At 38.2% G+C, this 15421-nt stretch overlaps 1 protein-coding gene across 1 annotated transcript in view; it reads left to right on the top strand.

Moving 5' to 3' along the window:
- Nucleotides 1–15421, top strand: part of LOC106011553 (DEP domain-containing protein 1A) — a 36918-nt gene that overhangs the window by 8162 nt on the left and 13335 nt on the right. The window contains exons 2-7 of the mRNA XM_013081638.2: nt 1444–1601; nt 3109–3222; nt 7005–7340; nt 9891–10069; nt 11414–11554; nt 13834–15363. Coding sequence (XP_012937092.1) covers nt 1444–1601; nt 3109–3222; nt 7005–7340; nt 9891–10069; nt 11414–11554; nt 13834–15363 — 2458 coding nt within the window. The remainder of the gene's footprint in view (nt 1–1443; nt 1602–3108; nt 3223–7004; nt 7341–9890; nt 10070–11413; nt 11555–13833; nt 15364–15421) is intronic.

A 15421-nucleotide genomic window follows, 5' to 3' on the forward strand; every position in this document is an offset into this window, starting at 1 on the left:
CGTTCAAAAGTTGCCCACTGATCATGTTTAGTTAGTGTGTGTATAAGTTTGTGTGTGTACATGTGCATGATGGTGGTGGGTGTGCGGTGGGTGTTACTGAAGGGTGTATGTAGGCGGGCTTGCCATGCGGTGTTCCTTCCAAGACCAGAGGGACAGAATGAAAGTTGGCGCCGAACTCTCGCAATAAATATAGGCAAAAAATCATGAGACCGGAAACCGTTCGGAGAAATAAAGATCGGCACTATTTCTCCGAACGTTCGGAGAAATAGTCACTTCGAAAATAATAACGGAATGTCTGCGTACACGGTAACGGGGCATATTTCATGTAGATCTAGATCTAGAATTTAGATTCTAGTCTCAGTATCTATGTACATGGTGACCGGGTGCTTAGTTTCGGGGCCCTTTTAGCTAGGTGCACGGTAAATGCTTCGTTTGCTTCATGACCTTGACTTCTTTCATTTTTTCCCCGCTTTCCAGGAATACGGTCTGACAGGGTTAATGTGCACTAGCCATAACAACAGTGGTGGGTTTCAGGCAACAATAATGAAGAAAAAAACCCACACAAAATGCAAAACAATACATTTAGAGCGGACCATTGCACAGCGAGGCTCAAAAGTTGTTCCGGCTTCGTTCAGTGTTGGGTCCACCAAAGTTCAATCTTACCATGATCGAGATTTTATTTATTCATTATGAATTAATAATTGATGCCCCCCAAATTTATAAATTTGATGCCTTGGGAAAAGTTTACTTTCACTCCTGCACACAGATGCACTGGGGCTACCTCTTAAATTGGGACTAGAGGTCAAACTGTGCACAGTATTTTTTGCTGCAGATCCCTCACTATGAGGGCCTATACTATTACTATATGATTATATTACATCATCATGGCTACTAAAACTGTCGCAAATCAATTTTAAAGAAAATTATGTCAAACCTAAAGTTCGCAAAACATCACATTATCATTTATGGGTAAAATATGGGGGCTTGCGCTGAAATTTACTGCAGTTAGGCTTAGCATGACATATGTATTACGAGTAATACAAAATCTCATTATTTAAAAACAAATTTCGGTAAATTATTTTACTCATGGACCAGTCTCACATTCAGAATATGATATTTTCTAAAGCACCGTTTTGTTCATTTTTATCTGCTTTAACTTTGCACAGTTTGACTTTATTAATACTTTATACTTTATATCCACCGTAAATTATTAGTAAGTTTTTATGAGATTCATGTATGGATTTTTTTTTTTTTTTCAAATCAAATCCCATTTAATGCTCAAAATAAATGATAACTGGAGGTACTGACTTTGTTTTCTATGTCATTAGATCATTTAATGCTATTTCTAATCCTCTAAACAATGAAATGCTCTTTTTTATGCTTTTAAATTTGGGACACTATTAATCCGCTAACCAAAATACACATTCAATTTTCTTTAAACAGTGGAACGATGTCATCTCAGCTTTTCGCCAGTACTTGCCTACTGGGCGCCACAGGCGTTACATGAAAACCTTTGAGAATTGTTTCTCAGGCTCATCTGCTGCTGACTGGCTCCTTCAGTATTTGAAGACAAATGAGTGCTTTGGGTCTGATATATCCAGGTATTTGTTTATTCTTAGTCTAGCAATTTGTCTTTTTTAATCAATAGAAATTTTATTAAAAGTTTAAAAGAATTATTTTCTTGCAATATTGGTCCAGTGTCTCTCGTAAGACGAAGTGACTTAGCTTACATTATAATATATATATATATGAAATTCATACTTTTTGAAAAGCTAAACTTTATTGATCCACAGGGAAATTTTGGTTGGATACCAGAACACAATATGCATCATGTTCAGGAATTCAGCGTACTCAATACAGATTTAAATGTACTCATATAAAGTTTCATTCATGTTCAATGATGATAGATGGTGCCAAAATTTTCACAGAAAATAATACATTTGTTGGTTTAGTTGGGTTTTCTTTACGAAGTTCCTGCACATGTATGCTCTCATGCCAGTTTAACCCCTTCAATGCTGCAGGTAAATAGGCCCCTATGCTGGGGGAAATCCCATGCATGAACCAAGGCGGCTCAGGGGTGACCCCACTCTACCTCCCATAACTTTTTTATTTATATGAATATTTCCTCATGTATAATTTTTTGGGGGAATTGAGAGACAAAGATGGAGAAAAGTTGGAGTTAGTAACATGATGCTAAAAACACCACCACCAAACATAAACCACACACATTCGAGTTGTGCTAAGACAAAAAAAGGGGGAATACATGTTGTGTGAGTGTTTGCAGGTAAACAGGAAGTGACTAAACACTTTTCCTACCTTATATGCTCGTACAATCATACATGTAAGCCTATATTTGTTACCCCAGTAAATCATTTTTGTGTGGTGGATGTGTTAGATCAAGATTTAATTTTCTTTCGAGCTAAAATCCAAATCTGACGCTTTCAAATAGGGGTGAAATGGCGGTAAACATAAAGGGAAGGTACCTCAATAATAATTACAAGATTTTAGCTGTAACTTTCTTTATAATTGGTATCTAAACAACCTCTGTCATAGTTCCGTAAATCCTACGGGCCATAGCCACAGCGCTATGCTTCAGGCCCATAAATTCTATGGGCGCGGCAGCGAAGAGGTTAATTATCATCCACAATGGAGCTGGGATACTTACAGCATTCGTTGTACAATTTTAACTTGTTATATTACATTATATTGTGGGGGGGGGGGGATTACACTTTCTTAGTAGCCTGAAATCTATCATTTCTTCAGTTTTAGAGCCAACATCTATGATTTAGTACAAGGTGGCTGCAGCTAGTTAGGTGTTTAAATTTTCGTCCTTCTTGGATTTAAAGTTGTTGTCAGTAAAGTTTATAATAGTAATAGACATGGTACTTGACTAAGTAAACCCTGTTTTGTGTCTCATAGCTTTGTACTTTATATTTCTTTTAATAAATTTAACATTTGATTAATTTGAAAAGTTTACACATTATGATGATTTATCAATTTCCATGTATTTTATACTGTTAGGCTTTATTTCCTATAGTGCTGTCCAACCTTGTTGTTGATCTAAGCATGGTCTTCTGTTCTCTGTGTCCCAAATTTTATTCTGTTCAGGCAAAAGTCTTTGCTTCTGTTAAACAAGTTGTACAAAGCTGGAATTTTTGAAGAAGTGAAAGTGTCGAGAAACATGCGCCACAAGCAAGATGTTCAGGAAAACAGACTGTACAGGTTAGTGACACTGCGTGAATGAAAGCTTTTATCCTAAAGGTTTGGGGTCAAGATAAATGAATACCTTCGTTTCTCAGCTTTTTTTTTTTCCTTTATAAGATGATCAATTGAGAGACTGTGTTTTTCTACTTTGAAAAAGGAACAAAATCGTGTATTCAAATAGGCTTATATTTTTCCAAAGTTAGAAAGTGGGGGGGGGGGGGTGTTCTATTCCGGCGCTGCTCAGTGGCGACAAGGCTCTTACAGATCTCCGTAAATGTGATAAATTTTTGCGCTTACTCAATTTTTACACGGTCTTGTGATAACTTATTTCTTACTGCGGATCTTAAGTCTTTCAGTTGTGGCATATTTCTTGTGTTTTTGATTGTTTTTAGTGTGTCAGTGCAAATTCACCAGTGCAGTGTTTTGAGTGAAGCTCCACCATTGAGAGAGACCTACAGTTCAGCCATGTTAAACGCCTAAGACTGGCAGGCAGAAACAGTGCTTTCAATGTCGTTCTGCCCCGTGAATTGAGACCACGTGAACGGGGAAGGAAGGGAGGAGTACGTTTCAGAGGGAGGAGAAGAACTTTTAAACCGTTTTTACCTGCAATCTTAACTGGTAATGCAAGGTCATTAAATAATAAAATGGATGAACTCTGTGCATATGTTAGCTTTATGCATGATTATAGAGAGGCCTTGCTTATTTGTTTTAGCGGGACGTGGTTCAAGACAGTATTTCTACCGACAGTGTGGACATTGACGGATTCCATCTAGCAGATTGTGACAGGACGATAGACTCAAACAAAGAACGGGGCGGAGGAGTGTGTGTGCATGTGAATGAGGGGTGGTGCACCCACAATAATACTCATGTTAAACTTCCTATTGTGTACACCTGACATTGAATGTCTAACTGTTGTTACACGTCCGTACTATCTACCGAGGGAATTTCCTAAGATAACAACCAACACTGTTTATATTCCACCACAAGCCAATGTTAAAGTTGCCACGGACACTTTGGTCGAAATGATTCATGAACAGACTGCTTGTCCAGACAGTGTAATAATTATCACTCGGGATTTTAACAAATGCTCTCTGACTTCTGCCCTCCCCACTTTCCTTCAGTATATTAATGTACCAACCCGTAAGGACAAAACTATTGACCTATGCCATGTAAATGTTTATAATGCTTAAAAATTTATCTCTCTAGCTCTAAGAGGAAACTGATCATTGCATATCTTTTTTATTACCGAAGTACAAGGAAACTGATCATTGCATATCTTTTTTATTACCAAAGTACAAACCTAAATTTAAATCTCCATGGCCAATTAAAAAAGTTGTCGCCTTCTGGAGTGAAGAAAACAGGGAAAGCCTGAAAGGTTGCTTTGAATGTATGAATTGGAATGTTTTTAAAGATTCGTGTTGTAATAGTATAGATGAATAATGTGAGAATATCCCTGGTTACATCAGGTTTTGTGAAGATCTGCATTCATGAAAAAAAGAAGTTATCTCCTACCCAAATAATAAGCCAAGGGTTAGCAAGGAGTTAAAGGAAATATTAAATGAGAAGAAGAAGGCATTCAAACTAAAAGACCGAGACAAATTAAAAACAACAAATAATATGTTAAAGAAACAAAATAAGGGAGTGTAAGTATGTTTACAAAAAAGGTTAGAACAACATTTCACTTCTAACAACACAGAAATGACGCAATGTTTAGAAACCTATAGTTGGAGACGCACCAGGACGGACAAACATTCTCACCCATGACACGAACCCAAGTCAGTATATAAACAAACAATTCTTTTTACGCTCGTTTTGATAACCATGAATTCTCCACCCCTTGGCGCTTATGCAGCTGCGAGCGCTGTAAAACCTCTACTAAAACTAAAAGATACGGTTCAAAATGACCACAGAGACGACCGCAACATAGGCTAAGACTATGACAAGAGCAAGGAAATTTTTGTGGTTACTGTCAATGAGGTCAATATCATGTTTATTCATCTGAAAGCTCACAACAAAGCGAGAAGACCCGATGGAGTAAAAAGTAAAATTATTTTTAAAATGTGTTCCACTCTTGTATCTCCCATTTCTACTGATATTTCCAATATGTCTTTGAAAGAACGAATAATACCACTCTCGTGGAAATGCTCTAAAATAATTCCTGTCCCAAAGAAACAATCAATACAAAATTTGAATGACCTAAGACCTGTAGCTTTAACGTCAGTCCTTATGAAATGTTTAGAAAAACTGGTTCTGAGAGAACTGAGGAAATCAATAAAAGACATACAGAATAACATGCAATTTGCCTATCGGGCCAAGAGGGGCATAGAGGATGCCATTCTCGTGTTTTTGAATAACATCTTCAAACACATAGACACACCAAGAAATTACTGCTGGATACTTTTTGCTGATTCTTCATCCGCTTTCAGCAAAATTCAACCCCATATAATGGTTTCAAAATTAATTAACATGAACATAAACAAGAACAAGCTTGAATTCCTGAGTTCTTGACCAATCGACCTCAATATATGTAAAATTAAATGGTGTAATATCCAACCTAATATTCACAAACACCGGTGCACCCCAAGGTTGTGTAATCTCTCCTGTCTAGTTTACGCTCTACACCAACGACTGTACTTTTGATAACAAAAACATCAAACTAATAAAATTTGGGCATGATTCCTCTCTACAAGGCCTTATAACAACAAATGAGAATGAATACAGGGACGCTGCCAATGTATATTACAAATTGATGTGATAACCACTTCCTTTTACTAAATTAAAAAAGACAAAGGAATTAATAATAGACTTTTGAATTAAAAAAAAAAAGACCAATTGCATCCACTATTTATTAAAGAGGAGGATGGGATCTCTTACAAGTATCTTACAATCGATAACACACTTGACTGGCATCCCCACGCTGCTCTTGTGCATAAAAAAGGCAAATCAAAGAATGCTCCTTTTAAAGAAATTAAGAAGTTTGCATGTCGATAATAAGATTACGTCCCCTTTTTACCATTCTATGATTGACAGCGTGCTAACATTTTGTATTTGCTGTTGGGCTGGAAATTGTAGGGTGAGAGATAAAGAAAAATTTGACAGCATTAAGAAAGCCAGCAAGATCTCTTGATATGATTTTACTAGAATCGATGAAATGTATGACACCACAAGTATAAAAAAGATAAAGAACATTATACACGACCCATCACACCCCCTTTCCATGCAAATTGTCAGATCACGTAGTGGCAGATATGTACCTTTAAAAGCAAAGAAAGAAAGATATAAAAGAAGTTTTTTACCATCTAGCATAAAGGCTATTGTCAGTATAAGCATAGACGTGTATTGCTCTTCAGAGTATGTATATAATTCCAAAGGTCTTGTAATTAAATTCTTGCATGTGGTTGAATGATGCATCTGGTGTGATATGTACATTTTGTCAGCTTTACTTTTCTTTTCATATCGAATTATGATGAGAGTAATATATAATTAAAATTTTTATGTATACCTGACCTGCATGTGTTTTTACGGTTCTGTACCGCCAAGAAAAATTTCTCTCTGGGATAATAAAGTGTTATATTATCTTGTCTTATTGCTGCCTGCTAGAATATAACTTTTGGCTCAGCATATAATCTAAACTAAATATTTTAGGTTAGTCTGTGCTTCCCCTTTTTTTTCTTCAATGATTAAATGACATAAACTTTACTGTACATATCAGTGTTATCAAATCTGGTGCAGGGATATATGAATTTTCAATATATAGCTTCTGTTCTGAATGTTTATATGTTTCTTTTGTAAATTTTCAGATTTTTACCTATTTCGCCTTCTAAGATCAAAATACCCAGGCTTCCTCTGGCTCCACGGAATGACACAGGGATGAACCTCCGCGAAGTGAAGAGCTTGCCTGTGAAACCACTCAGTAATAAACCCCCTGCAGACAAGCAAATCGGCAATGAGGAAAATCCACCAAAGAAAACCCATAACAAACTTTCCAGGAAAATATCGTTTAAAAAAGATAAAGTTCCATTGAAAGAACCGGATATTGTTGAAGAAAAAGAGAGTGTTCCTCAATGTCATCTCATGAAAAGAATACTGACAACAAAGGAGATTAAAGATACCTGGAAAGCTGTTTACTTATATAGGTAAGCTCACATGTTGACATTCAGCATTCTTGATCACATGACAAGTATAAAATCTATATCATAGCTCAGGACTTTTTTGCAATATCGTGTGTATTTTGTGCTTTAACATCAAACTTTTAATTTCCTGAAAATTAAAAGGAACCAGCCTTATTTGACAATTATTTATTTATATATATATATGAGCAATTGCCAAAACGTGAGACTCTCTTGAGACTCAGTGGTGCAAAAAAAATGTTCTTACCAATTTGACTTTCTTTTCTGTCAGTCACAGATTGACCTTTAGTGCTCATATTCCTAGAGTATCAGAGCAAGGAGATGTACGGTTTTGGAGATATGGGGCTATTGGTTTGGCAACTACTGTATTTCTTGTATGTAACAGTGATGACAAAAACAGATAAGCAGCAAGGCAAATTATAGACTTTAAATTCCATTTGTTTAGTAAACAAACACTTTGTACACTATGAACTCCATTCATAATGGTAATATGAATGGCAAGCTTTGTAACAATGACGCAGTGCACAGAACATGTCATCATTGTTATGTACAAGAAAGGATACACATTGGACATTATCATTGACAACACATCACAATAGTGAAAGGCTGTACAAATACAGTTATCAAAGCCCCAGTACCAGAAAAACACATGTGTAAAACAATTTTTTAACTAATATGAGGCAAAAGCACAAAATCAATGGAGCTGACTTGTACATAACAGTGATGATCAAACATGACTTGTACATAACAATGATGACACAATGTACAGGAAAAGACAAAAGTCTTGCCTCCAGAGATAAAAGCGCACTTTAAGAATTTTAAAAAAACCAGGAGAGGTTTCTTTTGCTTTGAAACAGATACCAGGTTATATCAAAGACAGTGGACGATCACAATTATGTGGCTAATTATGACAAACAGTACTCGTACATAACAGTGATGACAAAACATACTGGGAAAAGGTAAAATCATGCCTACAAAAGAACAAATTTGCACTAAGAGATACACAGATCAATAAAGGCTTATTTTGCTTCTAAATGAATCTTGCATGTATGAAATATATGTTGAAAACTTATTGATATTAGCAATTATGAAAAATATTACTTGTACATAACAATGATGACACAATGACACAATGTATTGGAAAGAGGTATATCATACCAACAAAGAACAAATGTGTATTTTTGAGTTAGACAGATTAAACAAGGACATGTTTGTTTATTTGTTTCAGTAAAGAGAGCACACATTACTTAAAAAATGTTTGCTCTTAGGACAATGTAATTTCTTGTACGTTAGTCAGTCTTGTACGGCTGCATGACGACACCCCAAACGTCATCACTGAGCACAAAAGCTAAATCTATAACCACAGAAATGATCCATCTCTCGAAGTTTGTTCACACATCACACTCTTGTTCCAGGAATCCAGTGTAAACACCGCAATTTCACTAAAATATTCAACAGAGTAGCCTAAAAACACGCAAAACAGCCCAATACGTCACATTCAACGCAAAATTCTTGTGCGTCACTGGACGCTGAAGGCAATGACTACTTTCGTTTTTCTGTTTCCCCCGTTGCTTCCGTTGTTCTGGGGACGCGGGTAAGGGGAAGTCACTCAAGAAAACAATTATATCCGGGCACTTTTGATGACCCGTTCAAAACAAAAATGGGCGAAATTCTTCCGGCACGTCGCAAATTGACGACAATAACGGCGAGTGTTAAACAGCCGACCGAAATCGTAGATCTTGGAACCCGATGTTCCTTTCGCGCATCGCGGCTTTTTAAGTATTGAATAAACGGCGATAGGCAAAGAGATTTAACCAGCTACGGTGATTCTACTGAAAAATAATGGTGTTTTCTGGAACACCTAGTCCGTGACGGCACGACAGACGCACAAGTAATCCGAATTGTTCGTCTATTTGCAAACAAATAAACCGATTTCTTGAGCAAGTTAACCTTTCTCAATGACAAATAACATAGGATCAAAGCACACGTAAAAAAAACACACCCAAAAATACTAAATTTTGGACGTTCTTGGAAGTTTGCATTGGTGTGCTCAAAATGACACTCCAGGAATCACTAAAAAACGAACATTTTTGGCACAAAATTTACAAACTCAAGATTGTAAAGCTGACAAGGGGTCTGAAACTGCTAATGCAGGTTTTTCATCCTATATTTGACGTGTGTATACGTTTTGGAGGAATAAATACTAATGCATCACATTTTATGCACACTAATGTGAGATGTGTGTGTTTTTCCCCACGTTTTGGCAATGGCTCATATAGATAAATATATATATCTCATTTTCTTATTGAGATTTGAATGACATGTTTTTTAAGTTTTAATTTTTTAAATGTATTTCCTAAGATCTTTCCTCTTCCTTAGGTGTGATTCACATCCTTTAGAAACGGTGGAAAGAAAAAAATTATGAAAACATGTACGGTAAGCTTGTATTACAGTGAATGACTGTTATGTCTATGTTGTTCTTTTTACTTACTCAAACAGACTTTTCTGATGAAGCATCAAGAATGTATATTTCTTTTCTTCTTTCTTTTCAACAAGACTTCGCAAGAGCCTGAGCGTTACAGAATTGGGTGACATTCTCCAGACAGACTTGGTGGATGGTTACTACGTAATGCACAACTGTATCTACCTGAACAAGAGCGGAGTTGTCACTAACATACAGCCAGATGACCAACTACCCCACTGGGTCATGTCAGCAATGAAATGTCTTGCCAGATGTGAGCAAATCTTAGATGGAAAATTTGTTCTTTTAGTTTTGTGTGGGATGCAGGTGTCTTTGTGATTGATAGTATTTTGGTATTGTTTTATGGTGTTCAAATTCAGAACTTTTCTGGTGCTTGAGAGGGGTATCAATATTTTTAGCGAACAGTGTCATTAACAGTGCTTCCAATCTTCCGTATTTTTACAGGTATCCGTACTTTCTGATAGTTTCGTACTTGCTCCACAATCATGATCAACTTCATCCGTTGAAAAAAGTGCAATAACGTAGGGCAACCGAAATTCTGTGGCAAAGGTGCATACTTGCCTTTGTGTCTTGTGTAAGTCACAGATATTGACGGTAACTCTCTCAGCAACTCTCTCTCTTTGCACATTTCTTGCAATCCGCCATTATCCTGCTATGCATTTATTGCGGGTTGGTCTGCAACACATTATTTACCTGCAAATTGATCAAATATAGCTAGCCATGATAGCGAACTTTTTCAAAGAAATCCAGATTTTTAAATGATTCTTTCTGTGTGTTTTTTTTTTTTTTAATGTATAAATCAGTACAAATACTTGTTGTGTACACATGAAAATGCAAGTTGCCTTTGTATTTTTTTCTCCTCAAGTTCCTCTTCTTTTCGCTCTTCATTTCCTGCTTGGTCTTTGGGGCAATCAACTATAGGTGCTTCAATCCATTGTAAAGTTTTTCCTCCTTTGTCATAGTGTTGCTGTTGTTTCGGGAAGCAAATGTTTTCCATTTTTGAATGGTGTTGGTGGATGGTTGGCTGGTGCTCTGGTGTGGTTTGCTCCTTCTTTCCTATAAAAAAGTCTATCGTCTCTCTCTCCCCTCCTTCTTTTTTGTGTTTGTTACTCTCTTGTTAACTCTAATCTTCGGCACTCTTATATATGACCTTTTTGTGTTGCAAATGCAGTAAAACTCTAACTAAAACTCTTTAAAAAACGAATGGTGCTAGTGGGTGGTAGGCGGGTGTTCTGATGTGGTTTGCTCTTTCTTTCCTATGAAACATCTTTTGTAACATATCTATTCTTTGGCACCTTTATGGTCTTATTGTGTTTCGTCGTAAAACCCTTACTAAAACTAAACGAATGTTGTTAAGGGGTATATTTCTGTTTTTTCTTACGTACATTCTATTCAACAATGTTGTGCTTGGGCTTCCAATGTTATCTGGAATGCTCTCCTATGCCAAGGAGTTATTTCTCATGCAGAGAGGACCTCTAGGTAGACCAATTTTAACTAAGTGATAGTTTCTCCTCTGGGCTGCTTCATGGTAAAAATGAATGATAATTTATCCACATGATTAGTTTAACTCCTGGGTAATATGCATAACACTCCACAGGGCCAGAGCCTCCTGAGCCAGGTCTGCCCAACTATCCAGGATTTGAGAAAGATGTCTTCAATGTGGTCAGAGACTACTTCTTGGGTCTTGAAGAGCCATTGGTGCCTTTTGTGCTTTATGAAGTTATCACAAATGTGTTTGGTGAGTTTGTTCATTTGTAGGCATATCGTTGCTTTTGAAAAAAAAATATGAACTCCATTCGACCTTTCTTTTCAGGATGGGTTAAAATTATTGGAGTTACTAATTTTTCTTGCAGCTGCAAATATAGTCACTTGCCCACTTGCGGCCATGAAAGAAGCTCCTCTATTTTCACGACACTATCACATTGCGCGGGGCTTTTTTTTCGGTAGCTAGGACATGGGAATGTACTAATAGTTGAAAGTGGCGCGATGCCTTTGCTGTCGTTTTATGGCAGAAATGACTAACATACAGTGCTTCCACTCTTCCGTATTTTTACGGAAATCCGTACTTTCTGCTAGTTCCGTACTTGTTCCTCCATCATCATCAACTCCCTCCGTAAAAATCTGCGACAGCGTAGGACTACCGAAATTCCGTAGCAAAAGATCCGTACTCGCCTTCGTATGTCTTGTATAAGTTACGGATATTTACGGTTATTCTCTCTGCAATAGTTTGTGCTATAGAAACCTGCCAGATTGCGCATTTCCTGCAATCGGCCATTATTTTACTCTGCCCCATGCATTCATTGCAGGCTTGTCGGCAGTACATTTTTTACCTGCAGATTGATCAAAATCTGGCGAACTTTTTGTGCCACTTTCCTCCTTTCTATCATTCCCTCATTCCGTCTGTCTAGATCTATCTTCGGATTGTTGCAGCGGCTGGAAGAATCTGCGCGTTGATCAAGTATATTGACATGTGACCTTAGACAGAAAATTACTGTCAGAAAGAATTTTTTTTGCAAATTTATTGTCTAGATTCTAGATCTAGAGAAATTATCATTGCGAAGATTCGGACGAGCGACAGTCGTTCTAACCCTTACACAACTACATGTAAACTGCGCTGGCAAGATTAACACACGGCCGTTGTCGTTGCTTTAGTCTGAACGCATTATGAGGGATAAGAGATTTGTTGGTACATTTGGTCGGTCGGCCCCCGTCGTTATCCTAGAAGTAGAACGACTGTTTCTCATCCGAGTATTTTGTTTGAACGTGCGGTTAGTCGGACCTGTTAGTAAAATTGTTTCAATCGCGCATACGCATCACGTGACATGACATCGCCGTGTGAGTTCTGCATGTCTGGGACCGTCCGTTGACGGGGTCAACCTAAGTTCACGTATTTCGGAACTTATTGGTTTGGGGGGGGGGTAGAGACTTTTGGACTAGGAGTGCTTAACGTGATGCTTCAGGATTTACAAAAAAAATAATGATAACACGCGCGCAAAGACACACAGAGAGCATAGGCCCCTATAGGCCGAGTAATTTATGGACACCCATGGAAAATTTTTAAGTCAGCTTTGGCAGTCACCTTGGTGATTTGCTGTTGATCCCGATTTTTTTCACCAAATCCCGATTTTTCTCTACCTGAGATCCTAATTTTGAGGCTTCATAGAGTGGCAGGTCTGGTAACTGTATTGTGAAGGTACGGCCTACATATATCTATTCATTATTCCCAGGTTTGCCTACTATCAGTATCAAAGGTGCGATGACAAATTAATTGAATTATAGTAGCAATGGAAGGGGGAACCTGCTTTTAAACATTGCCAGCAATGGAAAGATATATTGGTGAAGAAATTAAACAAGACAAAATCTGGGTGAAAATATAGGTAGTATGGGTTGTTGGCAATCTCTTCAAACAGGCTCCCAAATGCCATTTTCAACCCTCTAAAAGTACTAAATTTCAATTTCTTCGGGGGTTTCGCCCCCCGACCCCCTAGCAGAATTTTCCTTACTTTTCAGCTTCAGCTGGTGGAAGCACTGTACATACTATTACTGAAAAGTTGGCTCTTTTATTGATTTAGGGCCACCAAGGGATCTTTAAATGTGCCCAAGTTGTATTCGTGACATCTGAGAGTTTCCTAGATAAGATCAGGAGTAGCAGTAGAAAGAGTCAAAGTCATGAAATAGTCGAATATGTCAAAAGGGAAAATACTTTTTGTAATTCATGTAGAATGTTTTGTAAGTTTAATGTTTTGATAAATTTGTTTTATCAGATATGATGCAATGTGATAATTTACTTAACTTCAATGTTAATGCCAAAGCCATATGTCTTCCTGTCTCTGAGGGTTATGCGTTTTGTGATATTTAATGGTTGTTGAAAGTTTTTTAAAGAAAAATGATATATTTTCCTTTCTTTTTTTCGTCAATTATTAGCAACACATCTTGTTCAATATCAGCAACGGGAGTGTCCATCTAATGTACCTCAATGAATTCTGATGTCAGCAAATAAATCCTGTCTTGTTTCAGTAATGGCTGGCAACCACCTTGCAGGCACCTCTGGTTCTCCTCGGGAAGATGAGGAAACTGACTGCCCAGTGCCCAGTTTGTGGACATCTGCTTCTTTGGAGAACATCATTTTGAACCTGACCAAAAAGTATTGCACACTGGACAGCTCAGACCAGCGTCACAGCGCTTTCTCCTTGGAAGATTTACAACACTCCAGCAATGTTCATGGACTCACGTTTGGAAACCAGGAAGATCTGCGCTTTGCTGATCATGTAGATCATACCTACAGAGATTACAACCTCAGTGCATATCCCAGCACAGATGGAATGGACAAACTGGCTCAGAGTCGCAAAAAGTTAAATCCGTTTTTTAGTGGACTGTCGTTTGATTTGGGTACGCAAGAGTCATGTCCAAGTCTTCCTACTATGTCAGTTGTTGATGGACCTCGTGTTCTGTCAAGAACCACACACTCGGCCGGAGAAGTTCTTCCTAATGGAATTGGTTTGTTAAAAAAGGCAGGTCGCAGGTTTGACTCAACTCCCAATTTGAAAGTGTCAAGGTATGAGACAGCTTTTGGCCCAGACAACAAAACAGTGACCCGTGTTTATTTTCAAAAAGGTGTCTCCACGGAGAGATTGGATTCTCAGAGGGAGGAAGAAAGTTCTGCCAGTCAAAAGGAGACATGTTTTGATGCATACCTTGACGATGAAGCGCTGTGTCCGGAGGTGAATCTGGAGCGAGGTCAGTCTTGTGAGTGTATTGCAGCAATCAGCGCAGGCTCGCCTCTGGACAGAAATACACTTCCCAGGCCTTCTCTGGGCCGAAGTAAATCTTTTGCAGATGTGAAGGTCACACCGTCTCGAGGTGACAGAAGTGTTGATGCACAGGCTTTTATTCCTCCTAATGGTCTTCCTTTGAAATCGAGAAAGGACCGGAATCATAGCTCCAGCTTCTATGACAGTAGTGACAGCATTTGTCCAAATTTCCGAGAAAGCTCAAACCAGGTGAGCATGGGCTATGGAGAAGCTGCTAGTTTTGAACAGGATCAAATGAATGTTGCATCACACTGTGGCAAATCTCGGTCTTTCCTTGAAGCGAGTGAGCGCAGTGGCCCTTCTCTAACCACTAGGTCCAACAGTTTTGCGGTGGGCGACCATACCCGTGGTCAGAAGTATAGTGAGAATACTCGAAGAAGTGGAAACAGGTTTTCTGCTTACATTGATCAGCCAGCATCTTCTCCCTTGAGAGACATCCTAGAAGATGTTCCTAGCTTTGGACCCGGCTACCGGCCGGTACTAGACCGCTCCAAGGAAGGTAGACCCAGCAGTATGTCTGATGCTTATCCGCTGCATCAAGCCCCAACTAGACGACACCTTCCTCGTTCTCAATTCTCAGCAGAAGACCAAGTGACGTCGACTCCTCTTGATCATTATCACCTAAGCAACCCTGCTAAGCGTCATGGATTTACCAGTTCCCTTGAGAATATCACACCTTTTTTCGGTACAAGTCAAAGACATGGCAATCTGACTTCTGGAAAAGCTTACCTGAACTGTAAGTATTCTCTTTCCTGCTACTTTTCCTTATTAAAAGTGTGTATACTCTTTGTTTT

Source organism: Aplysia californica, unplaced genomic scaffold, assembly GCF_000002075.1.
Source record: "Aplysia californica isolate F4 #8 unplaced genomic scaffold, AplCal3.0 scaffold00139, whole genome shotgun sequence".
NCBI classification, from domain to species: domain Eukaryota; kingdom Metazoa; phylum Mollusca; class Gastropoda; order Aplysiida; family Aplysiidae; genus Aplysia; species Aplysia californica.